The 26,533-nt window shown below is 42.9% G+C and overlaps 1 protein-coding gene across 3 annotated transcripts in view; it reads right to left on the bottom strand.

The window, feature by feature from the left end:
- The window catches only part of LOC306943926 (extended synaptotagmin-2-B-like), a gene marked incomplete at its 3' end in the record, with an annotated part of 74,120 nt that overhangs the window by 23,454 nt on the left and 24,133 nt on the right, over nt 1–26,533 (bottom strand). For all 3 annotated transcript variants that reach the window (XM_079530464.1, XM_079530465.1, XM_079530466.1), the window contains exons 4-8: nt 24,685–24,819; nt 24,286–24,362; nt 22,916–22,988; nt 17,875–17,964; nt 6,721–6,776 (exon numbers count right to left, since the gene is read on the bottom strand). In XM_079530464.1, the coding sequence (XP_079386590.1) occupies nt 6,721–6,776; nt 17,875–17,964; nt 22,916–22,988; nt 24,286–24,362; nt 24,685–24,819 (431 nt within the window). The remainder of the gene's footprint in view (nt 1–6,720; nt 6,777–17,874; nt 17,965–22,915; nt 22,989–24,285; nt 24,363–24,684; nt 24,820–26,533) is intronic.

The following is a 26,533-nucleotide window of genomic DNA, read 5'->3' as shown; positions in this document are numbered from 1 at the left end:
ACATGGACAGTGTAGCTGTGAATACTCCAGGGTTTAAATGTGCTAATATATCTATTTCCTGTTGAGATTATCCAGGCAGCCATGACACGACTTATAAAGTAAACGATACACACAACATACATAACTTGCTAACAGAGTGCTTGGAATTTGAGAAGTGAATGTGTAAACTAAGTGTGTGAAACTACATCTATTTACATGTGAACGTGCGTGTGTGAGAGAGAAAGAGATTACTGTGACTGAGTGAGTGACTGAGTGGCGACATACCAAAGCCTACACGGGTTGTGCAGTCGACGCGCTGTGATTGGCCAGTCGCTGTGATTGACAGCCTAAACCTAACCCTAACCTTAACCTCAGTAAAACTATACCTAACCCTAACCTTAACCTCAGTAAACTTAACTTGCCCAGGGGCGTGGTTATAAACACAACCCATGTAGGAATTAGTATGTAGCGACTGAGTGCAGTCTATTACTGCTAATCCCCTCTAGAGGGCAGCATTGCACTAACCTGAAACCTTCCATGTGTGGGCGTTCAGTTATTCACAATGAGATGAAGTTCTACATGGAAAACTGATCTGAGTGCATTTCCCTACTTCACCCTCAACTAAAAGACACCATTACAGACTGATTGGAGGACAGCTAAGACACCAAACATATAATCATCTCCAGATCAGCATTACTTGGTGCTGAACTCCAAGTAATGAGGAGTTTGTTTTGGGGATGGGCGAAGAGATGGGAGGAGGGATGGATAATTCTCGCCTGTAAGGAATCATAAAAAATGTCATAAATGACCGCATATAATGTAAGTTCTTTGTTGTTAGCATGCGTATGTGTGTGCGTGAGAGAGAGACAGACACACAGTGCTAGGGGTGACCTCAGGATTCTGCTGTTTGGCTGCAAAATGCAAATAATGAGTGAGGAAATATGAGCACCAACAACAGAAACAACACACACACACACACACACACACACACACACACACACACACACACACACACACACACACACACACACACACACACACACACACACACACACACACACACACACACACACACACACACACACACACACACACACACACACACACACACACACACACACACACACACACACACACACACACACACACACACACACACACACACACGGGTGTGTCAGACTAGTAGAACAAGGAGAGCTACATTTCTGGGTGGAGTCTCTCTCTCTCTCTCTGAACAGTGTGTGCGTGTATTGGAAAACCAATGTTTAATGACCTACAGTCAGTATGGAGACATACACGCTACAGTTCATCCGAGGATGCGTGTAACGGACGGTGCGCTGTGAGCTGGATTTTGCTGCTTGTGCTAAATAACACGCGTTCACGCACCACAAGGGGTGCACGCACCACAGTTTGGGAACCCCCGACCTAAACCAAATTTAACAGTGTTTAACTTTAGATGAGTTTAATTCACCTGTTCTACCTACAGTATATTAGCATATTTATTTGATGTGAATAATAATAATCGTTTTGGTTTTTGCATTTACATGTCAAGACATTTAAGACGAGGAAGAATGACCAGGTCAGAAGCATGGAACTTAAAAAAGTAAAGTCTAGAAGTTGGCCTGATAGTTATCCATAGGGTAGTGCAGTAGATCTCAACCTTTTCAGGCAGAGACCCCCCAAAATAAACATATTTGAACTGGGGACGCCCCACCCTAACCTGACTCCGCCAGATGGGGCAGCAGAGAGCTCTCTGCTGCCCCATCTGACGGAGTCAGGTTAGCCCCACCCTAACCTGACTCCACCAGAGGGGGCAGCAGAGAGCTCTCTGCTGCCCCATCTGGTGGAGTCAGGTTAGCCCCACCCTGACAAGCACTTGGGAATGTATGAGTTGAGACATTTTGACTCGGTTCCACAGATAAATAGTGTGTCAATAGCACATCTACATGGTGTTGCGAGGCGCTTGTAAATCTGCTACTTTCATGATGTTTGCCTCTTTCATATATTATTTGACAATTGGCCAATGTTTGACCAGTTTTTATAGTATAGTTTGATGATTACTTTTGATGCAGTAATGGTCTTAAAATTCCTTAAATTGTGTCACTTCACTGTCATCTGGGGACCCCCCGAAAATCACGTGGGGTCCCGCCCCACAGGTTGAGAACCACTGGTGTAGTATAGTTTAGTGTCATTCAAACAGGACATACTGTAGTATTACTGTAAGTTCATCTTCTCTATCCGAGAAACAGCTCTGGGTCGCCAGACTGAGGAAGACACGAAACACGCCCTCTGGTAACATTGACACTGATGAATGAGGATTGTAGAAGTGCCCTACTTTTGCATCAGAAGGGGTTTCATTTCAAAACCTTCTTGGAAAAAAAAATAGTTCCTACAGTATGTGCACTAATCAACCTCACACAATACGAGAACACATGCGCTTATACATCCCATCAACATCCTATATTTATAGATGGTCAGTGAACCAAATATAGACCATCTATTTCAGCCTGCCAATGATGTCAGACCATCAACTTTCTGATGTCTACTTAGATGTCTGCGACATTGTATAAATTATAAATAACTTGTTAGTGCACAGAAAAGTACAGTGTGAATTTAACAAGTTGGCTAAGAGGGCATGACTCAGCTACTGCCCTAATTAGTATTCCTCACTACAGCTACTGGTCAACTCCTGGACATGTCTACAGTAGGTGTAGAGCAGGGGTTCTCAACCCGTGGGTCGCGAAACCTCGGGGGGTCGCCAAATTATTTTAGGGGGTCCCCAAATTATTTTCAAAAAAAAAAAAAAATAAGATTGTTTTTTTTTTTTTTTATTCACGATTTTTCAAAAATAGCAGACCTACAAGCTCGTAGCGCGCCACTCGGTGGCGCGCTATGAGCTTGTAGATCTGCTATTTTTCAATAGCTAAATTATAACTTAAAACATCAAAAGGGGTTCCCGCCCAAAATGGGTTAAGGTTATTGTAGCAGTCAATTTATATTGGGGGTCGGGAGGGGGCGGGGCGGGGGTCCCGAGACATTGCCAAAGCATTTCCGGGGGTCCCCGGCCAAAAACGTTGAGAACCCCTGGTGTAGAGAGGTGTGTGTTCATGTTGCACGATTAAGGCTGAAATTATAATCTCAAAATTCTTAAAGGAGAATTCCATACTAAAAGGCTTTCTTACCTTTCTTTGTAGTCGTTACGTCCCCACCAAAGAGGTCCAGGTGTTATTTTGTGCAAAAGCTCCTTATTGGCTATTTCCCCTACCATAAGCCCTAAATGAATTGCATTGAATGGGAATTGAATGGGGCTATGGGGTGTTGTGCTAATTCGCTTATTTCCATTGCTCTTTTTTTTTTTGTATATATCCTCTTCATAATGTAAATAATATCCCAAGCGGCACACTTTACTACTTATTTCGATGGAAATAAGCAAATTAGCACAACACCCCATAGCCCCATTCAATTCAATGCAATTCATTGAGGGCTTATGGTAGGGGAAATAGCCAATAAGGAGTTTTTGCACAAAAAAAGCACCTGGACCTCTTTGGTGGGGACGTAACGACTACAAAGTAAAGTAAGGTAAGAAAGGTAAAAAAGCCTTCTAGCATGGAATTCTCCTTTAACAGCGATTTAATCGTGCCTCCGTGAGCCTGATGGAGGCGGAGATGAGCTGTGAAATGTTCCGGTTGTAATCCTTGTGTAAATGGGATAAGACAAGGGAAAGGTGCAACAGCTGGCCAAATAATAGTTTTTTGAATTACACGATTACAGTGTGGAAAATTAAATCCCAATTTTCTATCAATTCATTGTGCAACCCTACTGTTGACATTACCGAGTAAATACATTTCAAATGCTCAAATCAACTTCAGTTCTTGAGTGCACAAACAAAGGAGGAGATATTTGAAAGCCAAATCAAACAAATGAGACAAGAAGTCACTTGCACGAATGTGGAAGTACTATGAAGGAGTGTGTGTGTGTGTGTGTGTGTGTGTGTGTGTGTGTGTGTGTGTGTGTGTGTGTGTGTGTGTGTGTGTGTGTGTGTGTGTGTGTGTGCGCGCGTCACATGAATATAATATGACCTCTCAAGACAGAGCTGGACTCTCAGAAGAGACTATAAAGGAAAGCTTTGCCAATATTCCACCTAAATGCCATTGTTCTGATGCGAGGAGACCAATACTATAGTGTAGCAAAAAGACCCTGTGTCTTCTGTGTATTTCTCCTCAAAATATTGACGTCATGAACGGATGATGACAAACTGCGTCGTTTCACAGCATTGGGCGTACCCTCCATGCGCTTGAAGGTGTGAAAGGCGCATTTGACGCCATATCAAACATTTTGCAGAGAAATAACACTGGATTACTGATGTCAGCAAAATGTATCAGCTGATGACGGAGACACACAGAGAGAGAGGGAGAGAGAGAAGGAGAGAGGGAGAGAGAGAAGGAGAGAGGGAGAAAGACAAAGATGTTTGGATGAAATAGCAGAGGGAGGAGGAGGACACAACACAGCCGTCACTAGAGAAAGAGTGCAGTGTGTGTGACGCAGGGTGTATTGTGTGAGTACACCCCCCCCCCCCCAATACGGTATATATTTCTCTGAATGCCTGAGGACCTTCGTGCTCTGCTCTTCATGCTCAATAACAATAAATGTCTCTCACCATTACTGTGTGTGCGCGTGTGTGTATATTCTAATGATCTGTGTGTATATTCTAATGATCTGTGTGTATTTATCTGCGCACACAGCTCAGAAGGCAGAGCATTCCCTCGAGAATCACAAGGTTCCCTGTGTAGTGTCAGTGCTGATGTGTCCTTGACCGAGACATCCCATAACTGCTCCCGATGTGCAGGTTGGTGCTTTGCATGGTTTCCTCTGCTGTTGGGTGTGTCAATGACTCAATGTGTGTGTGAATATGCCTAAGGCACATTGTAAATCACTAATATATATGGAGGGAGAAAGGCCCTATATAAATGCCCACATTTACCATTTACATATACAAGTAAGCCAGTCAAATCTGTAACACTAAAAGATAAATATACAGTAAGATCCCACTTGAAGAAAACAGATTGCTTAGCAGAAAGTATAACATCGCTTTCCAGCATCTAGATTAGTCTCGTGAATTGTGCTAATTTTTCATTCAGACCAAGCAGGTTGGCCAAAATGGGCACACAGGGAAATGTTTCAGTAACAGTCCAATATCGGAGTGTTAATTGATGTGCACTTGTGTAGTTACTATATGGAATACATCCTGGATGAACAATTATTAGCCCAGTGAGAAAAACATGAATGCGTGTTGGATTGAGTCACTTTCAGATGATATCATGTATGTCCATGTGGTCTAAAGTGATTAACACCTGTGTGCACAATAATTAGGCACCTTATTTTCCTTTGGTAAACTGGGCCAGAAAAAGAGATGTGTGAAGAGAAGTGGGTGTGTGTGTGTGTGTGTGTGTGTGTGTGTGTGTGTGTGTGTGTGTGTGTGTGTGTGTGTGTGTGTGTGTGTGTGTGTGTGTGTGTGTGTGTGTACACAGCATTGTTGTTGCAGTTCTGAACACTGACTGATACAGTGAGAATCTGATCAACACACAGATAATCCACCTTTAATCCTGTAAATGAAGGTCTCCCTCAATGGTCTCTCAGAGAATTTTAAATAGAGGTTGAATGAATGAACGAACGATTGAATAGATGTGCGGAATCTCTGTGTGTGTTTCTGTCTGACTGTCTACTGCACTCGAGAACCGATCGATTTCAAAGTTGGTGTGTGTATGCCAGAGGACCCAAGGGTATGTTGTGCCGAGTGGGAAGGTGGTCGGAAAGGCAGTTCAGTTGTCCAGAACTGAGAACACAAAACTCTGTAAATCCAAATCTGTCTGTATAGAAATCTGTCTGTGCCATGTTTTTAGGGGCGCTAGCCCCTCCTATATTCAGCTAAAGTGTAGATTTTCGTCTTACACAAACATTCAATTCCCATTGAGAATGAATGGAGAATTTACGTCATATGTGTCTGAGCAAATCGACATGTTAAGTCATGATGATGTGCGATGAGATAAGAGCACCCCTCACTTCACATGGGTGTGATTTGTATGCCTATGTCCTGATTTCATCAATATGGCATCTTACTGTAGTACTGACGCCATAGACTGGCCTCTAGGTACCATGATAACGGGTACAGCGGGTATTGTATTGCCAAGGCTGCCTATTTGGGGCAAGCCTGTGGCCTAAGACTGAGGGCCCTATTTTGCATGTCTTAAGTACCAGGTGACTTAACTTAAGACCTGGAGGCGTGGCCAATGTTGTTTAGCCAAAATAGGGCCCTGTATCTCCTACCTAGGTACTGGAGGAGGGAGATAGCTGGTCACTGCTTGAGTCCTAGTTCTAGAAACCTAGTTCGGATACCTCCTACTGTAGTTGCTCACAATGATGTAATAATACTGCAAAGCTATCGTCTCCTATTCTTCATGCCTTTATATAAGGCATGTGGCGTCATGCTGTGATGTCACGCTGTCGACAAGGTTTCCGTGGCAACATATTGCATAAAGGGAGAGGCATGCGTTCCCAACGGGCATCAGCCTAGTCAACACAAATGATGGGACAGTCATGGACAACAGCAGAAAAACATTGACCAAAAATGTTACTGTCCGACAGTGATGATATGCAAGCTGATGCACAGATAAACAAATACATTGACACACACACAGCTGCTGCTGCTACTACTACCGTTTTACTGTAAATGTATTTACTTACTTCACACCAGGGATGTCCAACATATTGGTGAGACCAGTCCAATTGATGTCCAGCAGCTAAAATGCAGAAAGAGAACATAATGTTATATAGAACCACTGACCCAGAAAAACATCAAATCCATTTACTCGGGATGTGTCACCAACAGGAAATACACAATGACACCATTCACACAAACCCGTACACACAAAGGACTGACATGTAATCACAAGGAGTTGAGTTTCTCAGGTATTTGTGCAGTTCAGAGCTCAGGTTCAAAATACACTGTTGATTCTGTCCTGGCATCACCACTCGCGTCACATACCAGCAGAGATACCAGCCCCATGGTTAAAGCACTTAATAGTCCTATACTTGGAAATACACATTGTGAGCTTGTAGATCTGTTGTATTTGTATTTTTTGAATCACCACAATACGCATGCTAGGGTTCATGTAGTTAATTTCCTAGTCTATGTGTGGATATCTGGGCGAAAAGAACAGCTACATAAATAAACTAGGATGAGAATGTCCTTAAATGACCTCAAACACGTACATTAAGAAAAATGGGTGACAGGGGAAAGAGACACTGTGCAGAGAGACGGACAGTACAGTACGGACGCCGGAGTTTCAATTCTGCTAAACCACTTGAGCCCTGGGGCCATGTCTTTTTCATTTCTAGTTTCGATTTTATTTTTAATAATAATTATAATAATTTTTGCATAATTCTGAAATATTTTGCCTATAATGAAATGCCCAAAATAGGGATGCCAGAGCTGAGGCAATTAAACTGGGTTTAAACAATGACAATTAACCAACCACCACTTCTATCCTAAACAACTCCAAAGTTCAGAAAAGAATCATGCTGGTGATGATACAAAAAGTATTTAGAGTGTTTCAACTGGCCAACCAAATGGGTTATTGGTATACAGGTGATATTACACTAATTGTACCAAAAACCATGAAGGCTGATTTGACCTATGAGACAGATAAATATATATATATTTTAATCCTTTATCTACCCAGGGTAGTAGCTGAGCACAAGTGCAGCAACGCCCTGCACATAGAGACACACAGACTGACACACACATTAAAACCTGGGAGCTGACCAGTATAGTACAACCAGTCTTAAACATTTGGCCACTAAGCAGCTCCACTGGAGTAGTTGGGGGTTCAGTGCCTTGCTCAAGGGCACTTCAGCGGTGTTGGGTGAGTGATGACAATCACTTCTCGACCCAGATTTTTCCTGCCCGTCCGGGGAATCAAACCGGCAACCTTTCGGCAACAAGGGCGCTCCTCTAACCCTTAGGCCACCGCTGCCCCAAAATGCCTCATAAAATGTAGTTACTGCACTTTGGATTTCTAGGGAAAGAGCATTTATAGCACCATAGTGTCTGCATTGATGGTGGTTTAGTGAACAGTGCAGCGTAAACATGAACACTGCAGTGCGGATGGCTGTACACATGGTGTATGACTATGGGTCATGGTGTGTGAGGGTCACAGTGTGGAAAGTCCACATCACTGTTAAAACATTGAGAGCCCACGCCATTCTCAATGGCGAAAACACAAACTTTGGCACCACGTATTAAAAAAAAAAATCATTTTGATTTTTTTTTAATTAAACAAATAAAATGTATATATATATATATATATATATATATATGTATATATATACACACACACACACACACATTTCTTTTCTTTTTTTTAGTTAAAAAAAAATCAAAATGATTTTTTTTATATATATATATATATATATATATATATATATATATATATATATATTTATTTATTTATTTTTTTCAAAGATGTCCACAGACGTCTTGGGCTCTGCCCGTGTGGTAATACCAAAGACGTCCACAGACGTCTTGGGCACAAAATGTGTTTTAACACTGAAGTCCTGGCTGTAGACTGGCTTATCACTGAGGGCTGAATTAGGCCATTACCATGGACTAAGTAAGGCAGTGGTTTCCAAACTCTGGGTCGGGAACTCATTTGTGGGTCACGGGCAATCTTTTATGGGTAATTTCATTTAATTAGTTAGTTAATTAAAAACTAATTAAATGATTTTCCCCCAGTAATTTCATGAAGAAATAAAACAGAAATCTCAAGAAATTTCATAAATTAGAAGAGAAGTTGTGAAAATAGCCGATCTACAAGCTCACAACGCGGCGCGAAGCGGCGCGTTGTGAGCTTGTAGATCTGCTATTTTCACTAGTTTGGGTCCGGGGCAACCATCTCATTTCTATTTTGGGTCACTGGCTAAGAAGTTTGGGAACACCTGGACTAAGGAACCCATTGCAGTATGTCAAGTAACACAATAGTCTTCCCATAAAACGGCTGAGTTCAGCGAATTAGTCTTTGTGACTCAGCGTTATGATCAATCCAGCAGGTCAGAAGCTGTTTTCTCAGGGTTAATTGACTGGCCCCCGACGTACAAATGTAATCAATAATGCCGATTTGATTAGGATGTTCACAACAACAGAACACAGGAAATATAATGAGCCATTGGCTTTTGGCTTGAGTTTGAAATCATCTTGATTGCAGATGTTTTATGGTGTGGAATACAAAAAGGCTGAAAAAGATTTGCCCATTTTCACCAAATGTTGACCTATTTTGTTGGCCTGTATAGATAGTGTACCGAAGTCCTCACCTCACTCCCCATGGTCACGGAAGTCATTTCTCTATGGAAAATAACATTGGTCATCTTGCAATCGTCTAATATAAGAATTGTGGTCCAAAAATAAACAAAGTGTCCCAGCGCAATTATCAGGGAGGTGTTTCTGGCGAACTAATTCGGCCGTGGTAACAGTAGCGTTTTCTCACCATCAGTAATGCTTCATATACATGAGTCAAACCGCCGGGGTCATTTGTTTATTTTTGGAACATAGTTCTTATTTGACACAATATTAAACTCTATGGGAATTCAAAATGGGGGGGAAAGAAACACGACCCTGGTAGGATAATCACAATATCTGCTTGGAAGCGTAAACTACGTCAGACTTCTGTGCTCTATGATGACTTGGCCAGAACAGGGATGATAGGGTAGTTAGTTAGTTAGTAGTCATGTATTAAATTAGTCTACGTGTGGATATCTGGGCGGGAAAAAAACAGGTACATAAACTGGAATGACAATGACTCTAAATGACCTCAAACATGTATATTTAGAAGTAAAATAGGTAACAAGGGAAAAGAGACTAAGGGCAGTATTATGCGTGTCTTAAGTACCAGGTCTTATGACTTAACTTAAGACCTGGAGGCGTGGTCAATGCTGTTTGGCCACTCAGAATAGCCAAATGGCATTGATCACGCCTCCAGGTCTTAAGTTAAGTAATAAGACCTGGTACTTAAGACACGCATAATACTGCCCAAAGCAGAGAGCGAGACAATACAGAGAGAGCCAGCACAGACAGCCAGTACAGAGATCATATGCATGTTGATCATATGCCTAACAATGTTAAGACTAACAATGATAAGACTGGGGTTCATGGACCATGTGTAAACTAAACTGTAGCAGTTGAAATAAGACTAATCAATGCAATGTGAAATGCTAGCATTATTTTGAGTACTTGCTTGGTTTGGAAAAAGTCCTGAAATAAGATATAGAACTAGAAGTAGACGCCCCTGAGTAGACTCAGGGGCATCAATTGGGTATGGCAGGATATGACAGCTGCCATATCTTGGCTCCAGGGGGGAAATAAAATGTACTGTGTATCTGTGTTGATTATTCTGTTATTAAATTACAGTAAAATAGCTACAAATGCAAATTTGAAAAAATGATCTATCTCAACAAATGGTATATTCCAGGGGCGAGCATCAGCAACAGCAGGCACGCAATTGCAAGATTCTGTCAGGCAGAGAGTGCGATTGTGTTTACACTGTGTGCTGCTGTCAGTACGCTAAAACTTAAAATGAAAAGGACCACTACATCCCTTTTTTGGGGAAAAAGACTGCGACTGCCCCAGCAGCAGCAGAAGACTGACAGTGAGACAGTGCCGAGTTTGCTTCGGAAACCCAGACGTTTTTATTTAGTGACGACTTGGTTTATTGAGCCCCCGGATAGCCTCTAGTCCCCGGATAACAACACCATGGCACCACCACCACCACCAGAAGCGTACAGGTAAACAAATGGTCCTACTAATGCTGCTAGCAGTGAAGCTCCAAGCATGGAGGCTAAGGCTTTAAGGCTGCCTACCGGCAATTTGATTTGAAACATGTGCCCTATGTTGTTTTTTTAAACATTTCTGACACTGTAAGCTTCATGGCAAATTGGCAGGGGTCAGTCTCAAAGACACTCGACTTACTATTTCTAGGAAAATAGAGGAAAATATGCCATTTTGCCAAGATACAGGAGGCATATCAGCTTCCTGTACCGTGTCAATCTGTTAGCCTTGTGTGATTTTAAAATTAAAATAAAATGCCTGGCATTCATTTGAGGCCTGTATAGGACCTCTGTATGTCTTTATATGTTGACCTTTCACTGATTTCTGTCTTGGTCTTCTGCCTGCATGACTAATCACATATGAGGTTATGAACATTAAACTCACGAGAGAATCACAAGATTCCCATTGGGAAGGACGTTCTCATGCCAGTGAGATTCCCATTGGGAAGGACGTTCTCATGCCAGTGAGATTCCCATTGGGAAGGACGTTCTCATGCCAGTGAGATTCCCATTGGGAAGGACGTTCTCATGCCAGTGAGTCAACCATCAAATCATAACGATTGCAATCTGTGTGCGAGTCGTCAAGGTTACCAGACATGGGCTGATGTGTGATGTCATAAGGTGTTAGAGGAAGAGGTAATGGGTTGGATGAGAGGGTGTGTTGTATTAAGAAATATCAATGACATGTGTGTGAGTGAGAGAGAGAGAGTGTGTTCAAACAGTATGTACAGGATTATGTTTCACACTTTGTCCACAGGCCCCATTTCTACAGAGCTTTTCTATTGTTTTTAATAGGATCAAAAGGTCAAACATGCTGAAGAACTGCCGTTATTACAATAGCCTATTTAATCCTGCAGGCAAAATTCAGTTTCACCCAGCCGATGGCTGCTCAGATAGTCATGACGAAGGGGACACTCTAACACGTAGGCATGTACAGGCCGGGAGGCAAACGGGTGACCTTCTGATTACCAAAGACGGTCTTCTCTACCACTCAGCTACAGTGTTGCTATTTTATGGGATTTATCAGAGCATTTGGAATTTTATATTTGACCTTAGCTCAGAAACTAGTTCACTGAAACCATTTAGTCATTTTAGTTAGTGTATGAAACCTGTATAAACTCATACACAATGAAAGCAAATAAACCAAGATGTTGACATAGCATAATCCAAGACTGTGGTAAGGTAAAGTGCAAAGGTAATTGGAGAACCATGTACTGAGAACAATAATTTGGTTCTCTTCTGAATGTGGCCTGCTCTCATATCCACTTAAAACCTATAGTTACTAGACGCCCTCCTGTGTTCGCTCTACAATAAATGTGTACAATACTGTAAATCCGCCTGAGATGGTACCGGTCAACAAACAGTGAAGTTGACATGACTCACAATTCTAAAAGCAAACCAGAGCTCACACACCCAACATGACTATGACAGGACTGGAATAACTGGCTTTATAAGCATTGATACCATTTGATAAGGAAGCACACAAATTCCCCTGTGGTTAATAGAATTGTCACATTCCACCAGGCAGTTTGGCAGTCGAAATCACTCAAAACAACATTCTAAAACAAAACACAGTGAGAGTTTTGCGCCGTTTGTGCTTACTGTACCATACTGTTAACACATTATGTGACCTTTAATTCTTTCAAAATGGCGACCCAAGGTGGCCACTTTTAGACTCACTTTTTGACATAAAACAAAAAACAAAAAAACAAGACCAAGAGTCCAAGACGTCCACAGGCGTCCTGGGCACTACATGCAGTAATTCCTAGGACGTCTGTGGACGTCTTGGGCACAAAAAGTGTTAAAACACTGTTAAAAAAAGCCTATTAAACGTTTATACAAGCTGCTTTCTCACTCGAGTTTGATGTTGCGTAACCTCCCTGTGATGGCGAGCTCTGCCTCGCTTCGCCTTGGCCAATTGCTGCAGCTACAGATTCAGGCAGAATCACACTTTTTTACGTTTGATTATCTCCTCTCGTTTCTCGGCTGTGTTCTGTTACATGTCTTGTCCCACACTACACAGTGTGTGGGGGTTGCGGTAAATGCTTCAAAAAGCGCTACTGTAGTACATGTATAAGCTGACTCACAAGAAATTGCTGGTAAAGATGCGGGGGCAGCACTATAGAATAGGCAGCCATACGGATGAATGGATGACCAGACAGCACAGGCAAGCAGACGAACAGACAGACAGACGGACGGAGAGAGACAGATGTAAAGACAGACTTAAAATGACCTCAATTCTATCATATCTTGTCACAGCTTGTCACAGTGTGAGATAAAGAACTGTCCCGGTTTAATTTGATTGCCTGTGCACAGTGTATCCCTGCCATGTGTTTCTTACAGCCTTCAGTCTGCAGAGTGGATATACAGAGGAACATAAGCTGGCACACTGCACTCCGACAGGCTGATGGGTTGGGCTAGCTCAGCTGCTGTTCAGGCAGGGCCGTGTAGGCGTAGGGTATGCAAGTGTGAGAGAGACCGGGTGAAAGAGAGAAATAGAGAATGACAGTTTATTCGTCTGTGTCAGAAAATGTGTGAGCGAGTGTTATGTGTTAGACATGTGTGCCAACACATCTGTGTGTATACGGAATTTCGCATCTGTATCCATTCCTGTGCGCGTGCGTGTGTGTGTGTGTGTGTGTGAGAGAGAGAGAGAGAGAGAGAGGGGGGGGTGGGGGGGGGGGGGTGCAGAATGGAGTGGGTGGTGTGCTTCCTGTGGAGTACTTGATGCTTTTAGAAAACGACTGCTTTGCCTACCCAGCACAGGAAGTGATGGCATACACGAGACAGGATTCTACACACTCATTATTATTACACCATAATATTTGATTATTGCCATGGAAACTACTGCGTCTCCTGAAATTACAGATTAATCTGAGGATAAATCTTCCCAGTTGCCAACATTATTTTCTCTTGTTTGTAGGCAGAGGGAGAGTAGAGCACGGACACTATGTAGAGGATTATTGACATTAAATATAAATCAAGAGTTTTTTCTCTTAAACTGTATTAAACAAGACCATTCCATAAACATGAAAATATCTTGAAACACATGCGACCAAGAAGAGAACAGTTTTAAAACCAAGAAGAACAAGACGAAGTAGGTCGGGAGTGGCTTATTGTCGGTAATCGGTATCAACCGGTAACAGCCGGGAGTCTGTCCCCATTACAATGTGCTAGACCCCTGGGAGATGGAGTCTATCCCCATTACAATGCGCTAGACCCCTGGGAGATGGATTGCTGAGGTGGAGTGCCACACCTACCATCAGCTCCCAGTACTTCCGCACGACTTGCCGCACCCAAGCCGTGCTACTCATACGCCGAGTTGACGGTGCCCGGGATCGAACCCATGAACTTGTGGTTCAAAGGCGAGAGCTCTACCGGGACACGAAACCAAGGACTCCTGTTTCCCAGTGCAAAAACAATCTAGCAATCAAATGTATTTGATTTTATGATGTAAAATAATGACATTACTGCAACACAGGACCCAAGGCACTTTTAACCCATTTTGACCTGAGATCAGATTAAAAAAATGTCTTCTACATCCTGACAGTTTTCTGAAAAATCTGTTTCTATGTCAGTGGTTCTTCGATTTTTCAAAAATAGCAGACCTACAAGCTCGTAGCGCGCCACTCGGTGGCGCGCTATGAGCTTGTAGATCTGCTATTTTTCAATAGCTAAAGCATAACATAATGCCAACACCAAAAGAGGTTCCCGCCCAAAATGGGTTAAACAAGTAACCTTATGCAGGGCAGTATGTATCACATATTAGTACAGCAACAGTACACACACACACAATCTGGTTTGTCACAGTGTCAGTGGCATCATGTATTCTCCGTGCAAAGTAGTGAGATTCTTCTCGTGTCTGTCATTATCAACCAGAGATTACATGCAACACAAAACAATGACAATGCCTGCAATGTATTGAGAAACAGCACTGTGGCAATAATTACCTCAGAGAGACTCAATTCTTGGTATTTGGTTAAACCTACAGTATGTAGGATACCAGGTGGGTGGGGGCATCCTACAGTATGTAGGATACCAGGTGGGTGGGGGCATCCTACAGTATGTAGGATACCAGGTGGGTAGGTGTTTAAACCTACAGTATGTAGGATACCAGGTGGGTGGGGGCATCCTACAGTATGTAGGATACCAGGTGGGTGGGGGCATCCTACAGTATGTAGGATACCAGGTGGGTAGGTGTTTAAACCTACAGTATGTAGGATACCAGGTGGGTGGGGGCATCCTACAGTATGTAGGATACCAGGTGGGTAGGTGTTTAAACCTACAGTATGTAGGATACCAGGTGGGTGGGGGCATCCTACAGTATGTAGGATACCAGGTGGGTGGGGGCATCCTACAGTATGTAGGATACCAGGTGGGTAGGTGTTTAAACCTACAGTATGTAGGATACCAGGTGGGTAGGTGGTTAAACCTACAGTATGTAGGATACCAGGTGGGTAGGGGCATCCTACAGTATGTAGGATACCAGGTGGGTGGGGGCATCCCAACAATATAATGACCAATTGTTATGTTAACCCATTCTGGACGGGAACCCCTGTTGGTGTTTTAAGCATCTACAAGCTCAATGAAAACATTCAATTAATCAAGTTTTGGTTTCAATCTGCTTGGAGTTGCATGTGGGTGTGGTTGACTTTCCACACCTACCTGCAACTCCAAGCAGATTGAAACAAACACTGAAAGACAGTACCAACTACCTTCATCCACATCCACACTGCCAGAGTAGAGACCTCAGCCTGTTGCTATGACACCAAACTAAACACTACAGTGAGCCTGAGCCAAGAGTCAAAGACAACATACCGAGTTGTAACCAGACAAGTTACAACAGCCAAACGATGGAATTTTACACATTGTGGAATCGAGTATTTCTCATCAGTTAGTGTGTCGGGCACCATATATGGTGCCCAGGTCTCGTGATATCATGTGACATCATCAGGGATGGAGATGTGGAGACCCTGATATCATAGTAAATGCGACCTGCTGTCGCAGTTAAGCCCATATGAGATCCCTGATGTCATCCGTATTGGCCAGCAACTCTACATCTGACCTCAAACCCTTCGATCTCCATATATGGATATATATTTCAGAACCTGTTCTGACATTCCATATGTTGATCCTTCACCTATGCCATCCATCCTTCCTCTTCAATGTCTCCCTTTTGACTGCTACCTGTCCATTCAAATTTCAAACTCTAGACGGGCCTGCCCCAAAGTTATTAGTGCAGCCGCGCCCGGCAGCCGGCGAAAACTAGAGTTCTCAACAGACCCTCTCAACAGTGTCCATTCAAACTCTAGACGGGCCTGCCCCAAAGTTATTAGTGCAGCCGCGCCCGGCAGCCGGCGAAAACTAGAGTTCTCAACAGACCCTCTCAACAGTGTCCATTCAAACTCTAGACGGGCCTGCCCCAAAGTTATTAGTGCACTGCAGCCGCGTCCGGCAGCCGGCGATCATTTGTTTATTTTTGCAACAGAACACAGTTCTTAGTTGTCTATAGGAATTCAGAATGGGGGGGAAAAACGTGGCCCAGGTCGGAATTACGTCCGACTTCAGTGCTCTATAGTCTATAACCCTGCAGACAATGGCAGGAGTTCACCAACCACAAGTCCTCTTCTACACCGTTTTCAGTAATCACTCTGGTTGGTATGGGGCATGCCATGCGGCAGGGAGTGGGTTTAACTGTGCACCATAGAAGATCTTCAAGCTTTACGAGCGAGATAAATTAGATCTGCTGCGCATGAGCAAAGCTCCACGGCCACGGCCCGACACCAACCAATTACGTTTGACTTGCAATGAACTGTGTTTGATTGCAAAGGTCTGAACCTGAGAGCACATATAATGTCTGTCTGAGTGATTTAACCACCAAGCTTATAGAATGCATAACCAGCCAATGACAGGACGTCGCCACTGTGAAAAATCAATAGGAGGAGAGTGGTTTGGTCATGCAAAGAAGCAACACAAAGCATGTGTTGTTCAATTCAGTGACATGGAGAATTTTTCTACAACTGAAGGGTTTTTGTTCCCAGTACACAAATCTATTTTCTTTTTATATAGATCCTTTTTAATGTTGTTTTGTGTAAACTGTAAAAAAAAAAGTCATAATAAACATGAACAAAGGGACAATTTGTTAAATGGACATTGAGTGTTACATTGAGTGTTACAGTGGACATTGGAAGTTAATAATGAGGAGTTATTTTTCTAGAATGAATGAGTGAAAGTGAGTGGATTAAAAGGAATGAGAGAGGAAGAGAGCAAGGAACGAGTGAGAATACATTATTATCCTCAAACTCCAGTCATGCTAATTCAGAGTAACTGACCCAATGCAAAAGCAAAACTATTCAAAAACTAAAATAATAAAACTACATCTGAGGACAGGGAGGACAGGGAGGAGAGAGGCAGCGAGTCTGTTTTCTGATGCTGAAGCTTCTTGTCCAGGGGGAGATGGTATCGAGCCATGAATCTTAAACATAATAAAATTATGTACTAAATAAACAGGAAGGAAGATGGTATTCAGGGAGAAGGAATGGACTGATGGTGGGGATAGGCTGTGTTCTGGCATCAGAGCTAACACCCACTGTAGTTTGGTGGAAAGGTGAATGCTGCTGAATACAATGAAATTATATCAATCTTTTTAGCTTTTTATACCCCCGTTTCTCCTCAGTTAATTCCTCCCGACACATGTGTTGTCACTGCTGTTGTTGCTGGCTTACCTGCCAGTGAGGAGCCCACACCAGGAGGACCTACTAGAGCCCCCACCCTCCAACACACCTGCTGATAGGTGCCACCCTAGCCAACAATCTACACATCTATCAGCCAACCAAAATACCAAATGTCTACCAACAAACCAAACCTCAGCCAAACTTGTACCAGTGTATCAGAGCAACCCCCATTGGTCAAGAAAACATATTAGGCCCACAAGGCATTGTTAGATGTTTAGTGGGCGTACTATGCTACACCACCAAGGGGTCGTTGGTGAGGTGTTGATGAAAAAGAAGAGGTACTCACAGGTTTCTTGAGGAAGAAGACGGACAGAGCTCCAATCAGAGGCATGTCTCCTAACAGTGGCTCCATCACCACTCTCAGCACACCATGGAGCTGGAATGAAAGAGAGAGGAAATACCTGTCATTAACAGAACAATTGATTGATTGACAGAGATTGTTTCAAGTTGTTGCTTTTTCCATTTAAAATGCATTAAGTGGGCCATTTCTCTCCTTTATGTGGACATATTTAAATGTTGGATATACTAGTCCATACCCAGGTATGTACACAGTAAAGTATTTGCAGACGTATATGTATGGGCAACGTGTGTGTTCGATGTCTGCCTAGCTGCGACAGTTACAACACAGCACACACACACACACAGCAGGTCCACACGTTAAGGGGTCCGCGGAAGTGACGCTCTACTCCGTTGCGCTAACACCACCAAGAGCTAACAGAGTACATCCCATATCCTGGGGAAAACTGAGGCCGTAGAGTCACACAGTAATAACAGGTTGAATTTGGGAAAAGTGAAAAACATCGTTCCCAAGTGTCTGCACGTGGTAATGAGCATATGCCGGTGTGCAAGTTCAGAGTAATTGCTCAACCCACTGAGGAGAAACACTGTTTGGACAGACAGGTTTAATTAATTAAAGGAGGATATGGCTGCACAAGTATGAATAAATTGGTAATAATGCATGATAATTAATCCCAATTACTGAAAATGTTTTATTACTGTACGGATGTCCCTTGTTGCTCATAGTGCTAAATCTTTAGTGTGTACAATATTGCTTATTAATTCTTATAGGTGACCAAATGGGATGTTTAAATGTTATAATTACAAGTAAGACGCGCGAACGCGGGAAGCGAACGCAGTCCGTAAATTGCAACAACAACAATTAGAATAAATTACGTAATTTAAGGGTTTTTTTAAGTTCTCTTTTTTTATTATTATTATTTTTTTAAGTGTTTCTTTTTACCTTTTTTTTTAAGTTCAGTTTTTTTAAGTAATTTTTTAGTGTGTGTGTGTGTGTGTTTTTTTTTAACTTAACTTTTTTAAGTTAAGTTTTGTGTGTGTGTGTGTGTGTGGTTTTGGTGGCGGGCCGGTGGTGTTACAGCGTGACACCCACACACAGACCGACAGACAGACAGACAGACAGACACACAGACAGACAGTTTAGGCACGCTTCTATAGTTAGTGCTCACTGCGTTCGCAATGAATGATAAACTGACCCTAGTATGTTGAAGTATGATTTTTGTAGATAAACCTATGATATATATTATTGTCTCCACCAGGCCGAAGGCATGGGGAGAGAGGCCGAAGGCATGGGGAGAGAGTATGTTTTGCACTCCGTCTGTGTGTCCGTCCTTCCTTCCGTCCGTCTGTTATCAGCTAATCTCCGGCACCGTTAACCCGGTCGATGCCAAACTTTGCACACACACTCCCTGGATGCCAACGATGAACCTCTGCCCCACATTTTCCAGAACGGCCTGTTATAGCGCCACCATGAGGCAGCTTTTCACATTTTTTACCTAAAACTGCACCGATCTGCGTGAAACGTTGCATGCACACTCCCTAGAGGCCAAGGACAAACCTTTGACCTGCATTTTCCGCATCTGCCTTTTATAGCGCCACCAATAGGCCGACTTTTGCAAAACACATTTTTGGATATTACTCCTCCAGATTCTGTCTAAAAATCTCACAAATCGTTACACAGTATCTCTATGGTCATGTGCTCAAGTCGGATCTGTCCGATATTTGATATTCCATCCTAATTGGCTATAATTGGCTTTCACAGTTTGCAAGATTGCCCCGTTTTGAACAAAAGCCTCAAATCATGAACGCAGCGTGCAATTTACGTGAAATCTTTCACACATTTTCTTACTAGGCTGAGGAATATATAGCACCCTTTTCACATTGGGTGGGATATATAGCGTTATAGCGCCACCAACAGGTTGATTTTTACAAAACACATTTTTGGAACAAAATGCCTCAAATCATCCAATTGCCATCAAAGGCATTTTGCCAAACATCACACACACTCATATCCTGCTGGTGGAGACCTGTGCCCAGAAGGGCACTTTTTCTAGTTATATTCCTTACAAAGCTCTGACTGACCTCGGTTTTATTACCAAAATTCTTTCCTCCAGTGCTTTCATTAGCAGGGACAACGCTTCTCCAGCTGGCTGAAGTGACTCAGAGCTCAGACATGCAGACTGCGTGTCTGTGGGACCAAATTTGGTCGCAGAGTCGCAGACCACTGTAATCAAACCACTGACGTCCCCCCCCCCCCCCCCCCCCAATTAAAAATGGCTTCAGTGGAAGAGATGGGAGATAGTGTCTGTTTATCTGCTCTGGTGGTTTATTGCTATTGGAGGGGAAGGTTTGTAAACAAATGATCCACCAACTGTCCACAGCAGACCACACCTATTGAGTATACAGTTTGGATCTAGTCTGCAGGGTAATATATTGCCATTAATTATGCTAATGAATCTTTACAGACTATGTTTACCAATGATGAATAAAGTGAATTACGAGATGGTTGAAGCCATTGGGAAACACGTGACTCCACTGGCGTAGGACTGAACCCCACCAGAGCCTTCTGTTCCACGTCTCTCGCACGTCTTATTTTGTGCTGTCCTACTGTATGTCTCTACTAGACCATCTCCCTCCAAGCAGGTCTAAAGTGACATTAAGCTATCTCTAATACCAATTGGAGTAGCTAGCTCATCTGTCTGTCAAGGCAACTACTTACGCCCACTTTTCAAGCTGCCTATTGGACGAAGTCCAGACTGATACCGGGGAGTAATTAAGCGTAAGTGAATCCACGTTATCAGTATGGTCAAAGCCAAGCTAGTGCTTTGCTCCAAAGACCTGTCACTGAGGTTGTAACCTATACTAACACACATTATGACCACCTATCGTATCTCTTATCTGAACATCTCCACTTTCTGAAATAAAGAACTCTCGATCCTCAATTTGCAGCGCCGTCGCTAGGTATACGCGCAATACGCACTGCAAGTAGGGCGACACGCAGAGGGGGGCAACAAAATGTGCCAAAAAAGTAGCCGATCTGCATGAGATAACGCAGTGCTCTCGTCGGGAGGAGGGGGGACGTCCCTGCCAATTTGTCAATCTTCCTCTCTCCATCTCCCTCCCTCTATCTATTTCTCTCACACTCCCTCTCCATCTTTGTCACTGTGTGAACTTGTGTGAAAACAGACAAATAGTGACTGTGTTATGTACACAGAAGTCATACAACTTCAATATGTGAATTAAAGCTACTAGAAGCAATAATATGTAAATATTTGAATGACCTTTTTTTTGTATTGTATTCAGACAGCCAGCAATGGGTAAAACTGTGACTCCCAAAAAATGTAGTCTCTGTGACACATCTGGGGGCCGCAATCTGCATTCAAAGATTTTCCTAGAAGCTTCGTCATTGGTCGATTTGTCTGTCTACTTCTTGATTGGTTAGTTTTTTTGACCAATGACAAAGCTTCTAGGAACATCTTTGAATGCAGATTGTGGCCCCTAGATGTGTCACAGAGACTACATTTTTGGGGAGTGTTTTACCCATTGCTGGCTGTCTGAATACCCCCCCCCCCCCCCCCCCCCACAATTTTGACATATTATTGCTTATAGCAGCTATAAGAGCCCATACAAGACTCACATATGCATGCACATACACACGCACACAATTCACATCCAAAGCTGTACATACTAGACAAATGTTTGACTGTAGTCTGCACTCAGCACACAGGGCCGTATTTCTGCCTCTCTCCATCTCTCTCTCCCTGCATGTCCTTCCCCCTCCTCATTCCCTCACTCTCCACCTCCTCTTTACCTCACATAATTTCGTTCCATCTCCGTCTCTTGTGCATTGGCTCTCTCCCCTCCCTGTCTTCCTCTTTTTCACTGTCCTGCTCTCTTCTGCTTCAAGTCGATCTCTCTCATAATGTCAAAACAATTCAGTTACAATTCTACTTGCTGGAGGTGAAACATCTCTACCAGCTCACAACACGTGGCATGATCGCTAACGCTTACATATATTTTAGACTCTACAAAAGCCATTATTTGCTCAGTGTAATCTTGAGGACAAAAAGGGAAAGTCATGCTCCCAGGCTTGCAACTGGTGTTGATTTACAGGCAACAGTCAGTGGCCACACACGACTACTCCAACCTCCTTTTCTTCTTTAAAGTGAGTGACTTTTGGGTTGGCAGATTGCATTGAAAAGATCATGCTGTGTGTGATGTTATGTTATGCAATCTAACCTGGCAACTTCACTTATACACCAAACGGATTCATCCGTTAATGTTCAATTTATTTAATCACATAAACGCTAAATAGTTTGTCGACTGGGGTCCCAGAGAGGTCTATTTATTGATTGATTTAATACTTTATTTACAAAAAAGCACAGCAAAGTACAGTTCAATAGAAGGTCTTCTAAGAGGATTTAACCCCAAGAAAGCCTATTGGCTTGTTTACATTGGGGTATCCATCTATACCAAATGTCTTTGCAGAAAAAGCTTATAAGGCATTGCAAAAGGAAAACCTTGGATGGAAAATACTTTCCCAACCGTTTCCTGGGAGCGACAACTAATCACAGAACAGTCAACATCGCCTGATCCTTTGCCAACAGTGGAGCAGATAACCTCGTAACCTTTGACCTTTATCAGCTGTGTGTCATTTGGAGTCTTTGGTCTCTGGGTGACTATGCAGAATCACTGTGTGGCAGTGGGCGTGGCCATGAAGTTCATATCTGGGTCAAAATAACTTTCATGTACTTTCAACATAAAACATTTGGACAGAAACGTTGCAAAAATGCAAAATAAAGATTTTTATTTTGCCTGAAATATATGAGGTGTGCATGTGCTTGATTTAATTTTTCTAATTTTTCAAACATCATAGATCCACATTTCTGGGGATCTATGATGTGCCTTCTACCAAAAACACGCTCAATCATTTTCTTTTGTGGGTTGGCTATTTCTTAAAGTGTGCAGGTCTAACAGGCTGTTTGATGTCATGCCGGGCTGATCCCTGTAACGCTAGTAGTTTTCCATACCTGTATGCTTTTAATCCCCGCTCTGCAGTAGAACTTCTTAATGTCCACGTCAATCTCTGTATTCCCAACAAAACTGGAAGGACAAGAAATTACATTAAAAGAAGCTCACATCAACCAACTAGCATCATGCAGTGAGAATAAGGCAACAATGGAGATATCCTGTATATGCATGCCACTGACAGCATTCTAAAACCCTTGGACGCAATTTATCACAGTGCACTCCGCTTTATTACAGGAGCAGGTTTCAGAACACATCACTGTGCATTATATACCTCAGTAGAATGGTCTTCTCTGGCTCTTAGAAGGAAACAACATGCTACCCTGTTCACGTATAAAGCTTTAATTGGTAAACTACCTCTGTATTTAACAAAACTGCTAGCTCTCAATACATCAGCTTATGGTACTAGATCACAAGATATGCTTTTATTGAAGGTACCAAAAACTACTACTAAATTGGGAGATACTGCCTTCAGGGTGTATGCTCCACATTTATGGAATGGTTGTCAAAACAAATTGAAGTTGAATGTTTTTATTTCGTTTACTACTTTTAAGATACTCTTAACTGACCTCACACTAGAGGAAGGCATATGCACCTGCTTTCTGTAACATTTGGTTACAAGGTTTTGTTTCTGTGTGTATGTGCTTGTGGATTATATTTGTTGTACTGTGTGTCCATGTCATGTATGTAAAATGTAAATGTTCTTATTTGTATACAGGGCGCCATTGAAAAAGAGACCCTGGTCTCAATTGGATTCCCCTGAAATAAAGGTTACAAACAAACAACGTGATCAACTGAATCCATTGGCTCACACAATTTTCAAATGCTTCCGCCCAAACAGAAGCGCTGCAAATGAGAAGGCAGTAAAGTGGATGGTCCACGCCACCTCCCCTGCTTCAGTTTCATCTATGCAGTGGCGTAAAATGAGAAGGCAGTAAAGTGGATGATCCACGCCACCTCCCCTGCTTCAGTTTCATCTGTGCAGTGGCGTAAAATTGTCATCATTGTAAATTCTCCTTTCTCAGCCTTTCAGGAGGCCTAGTTACAGACTTTATTGTGGAATACTTGCTTGAGAGACTAGCGTATTTGTGTCTTGTTTAAAGACATTTTGAAGCAAGGGATCAAACCATTCCGGTTTCTAGACGGTGGTTCTACCTCTTGAGCCACCAACACCGTCACCCCCTTTTACAGCAATATGTGAATTGTGAAGTAGAGCAAGGATTCCAAAACGTTTCAGGCCGCAACCCCCCGAAATAATCATATTTGACACTTATACTGTATGTTGAGTGATAAAACAATGTTGCACAATAAGCTAATCATCTAGGGACCCCAAAATAATTTGGGGACCCCCCTGGGAAGTAGAGAAGGTCACCTGATCTGCAAGTCCATGATGATCTGCCTCTTGTCAACATTCTCCGTGTAAACCTTCACTCCGTTCACTCTCAGCGGCTAGAGAGATGAAAGAAGAAAAATCACACCCGTGTGAAGTGAGGGGAGCTCTTATCATCAAACATCATCTCATTCCGGCCAATCAGAATTTGCGTCCTCACCTTCGTCACCAATGTTTGTGTTACACATTAATGTTTGCGTTTACATGAACACACAAAATTGTCCATTCATTGTCAATGGCATTTAATGTTGGTGTATGACAAAGTTTGTGTTGGCACATACACTAAAAGGTGGACAAACAGAGAAATCTTCTCTCAAAATGCATCACAAACACAATCGTTTGTGATGCTAGTTTGCCAACGTCAGCGTCACCATTTTTTACCTTGTTGCCCAAGTCGATCTTCGTGAAACAGAAGGTACTGAGGTGGGGGTTTGCTCCTCTCACCGCCGGTTCGATGGTCTCTCTGAAAAGCTTGTCCACAAACTGGGAGATGAACGGCCACATCTGTTTCACCGTCTGAGGAAAGAGAGAGGAGGCGGAAGTAAGGTCAGAGATAATGGAGAAAATGACGTGGCCCATGTTCAATTTCAGTACATTTATAGAATCAGATTTTGTTAATTGATCATCCCCAGTGCAATAGGGACATTAAGGACATGACATGAAATGAAACAACTAGTGTGTGTGTGTGTGTGTGTGTGTGTGTGTGTGTGTGTGTGTGTGTGTGTGTGTGTGTGTGTGTGTGTGTGTGTGTGTGTGTGTGTGTGTGGGTGGGTGATTCACGGCAGGAATGCCCTCTGCTAAACAGCTGACATAATCTATTCAAAGCATTTAGGTGTGGTTCATACTGTGTTCACAGAAGAATGTTCTTAAAGACTAAAGTATGCACTGTTTAACTGAACATCAACAAAGACCACAATCAATGTGAAATCTGCATGTTGCATGAACACCGACTGATATTTAAACTGTGTGTGTTTTGTGATGCACGTTCCCTTTGCTCTAGGCTTGATGTCCTCATGTCCATGTTCTGCCTAATGTATTCACCAATGCATTACGGTTTATTTTTTCTGACTACAACAGATATAAGTAAGGTTGAATACTTAAGACTATAACTGCTATAAATTGAGCTTTCTATGTACCATGTCAGTATGTACGTTGCACAGTATGTAACTGTGACAGCAATGTCAACAAGACAAACTGCTGCAGAGGCTGAACATCTATTGTGTTGACAAGAAGTAACTCAGACAAATGTAGTATGTTATCTTTTTTACGGTGTGGTACTGCAGGGGTCAGCCTCGGAGAACACTGCTTGTGTGACCCTCGTATGCATGCACCACCCCCTCAATTCTTCGTCCCAATATGTTGATGACTGAGGTCATGACAGTGGAGTTCCACGCAGCTCCAAATTGACCTCCAAGTGCTGGCATTGCATGGGGAAGCCTCGCCGATATTAGAACCCCTCGTGTTATCCTGGTTTTACGCTTGTAAATGTGTAACCGACTGGCCAGGTGGCTTACACTAGTTGGCTGTGTGGTTGCAGTTAAAAATGGCCTCAAAGTGTATCTGCTGTCCCACTTTCTGTTAGTGCCAAGATGCGTAAGTGGATCGTAAATCACAGGGAATGCTTTCAGTTGATATTGAAACTCAACTGAAAGCCTCCTGTAACCTTAACAAGCACGTAATCCGCGATAAGCCAGAACCAGATCTCGGTTTGCCTTTTTGAAAATAAGAGAGGCCGATCGACCAGCTGACTTTCACTATGATATCTTTATTTGGGTCTACTCTCTACATAAAAATGTAATGTTTCTCTTCGTCCATTCATTCTCAACTCAGTCTCGTCTGACACTGTCTATCAGTCAAACATTGTTCAATCTTAGCCCGTCTACCCCCCCCCCCCCCCCCCCCACTCCCTATCATCTATCACTCCCTCTAACCCCCATCATCTCTCTCCCTCCATCTAATTCACAATTTGCTCTCTTCCTCTGTGCCTAATCATCTCTCTCTCTCTCTCTGGAGAGCCATGTACTGGAGCAGGCTCCAGATACAGGTCCTATTTATAAATCAGTCTGCCAGTGCTAGCTAAAAGGCTAATGTTGGCTAATGTGGAGCAGTGCAGGGGCTCTGGGGAGACAGTAGCCTTCAGGGAGAGCAGAGGAGGAAGACGGGTGGCCGGGGGACAGAGCAGGGGCTCTGGGGAGACAGTAGCCTTCAGGGAGAGCAGAGGAGGAAGACG

Source organism: Electrona antarctica, assembly GCF_951216825.1.
Source record: "Electrona antarctica genome assembly, chromosome: 19".
In the NCBI taxonomy this organism is placed as follows: domain Eukaryota; kingdom Metazoa; phylum Chordata; class Actinopteri; order Myctophiformes; family Myctophidae; genus Electrona; species Electrona antarctica.
Note: the sequence above shows the minus strand (reverse complement) of the source record. Positions and strands in the feature narration are given on the sequence as shown.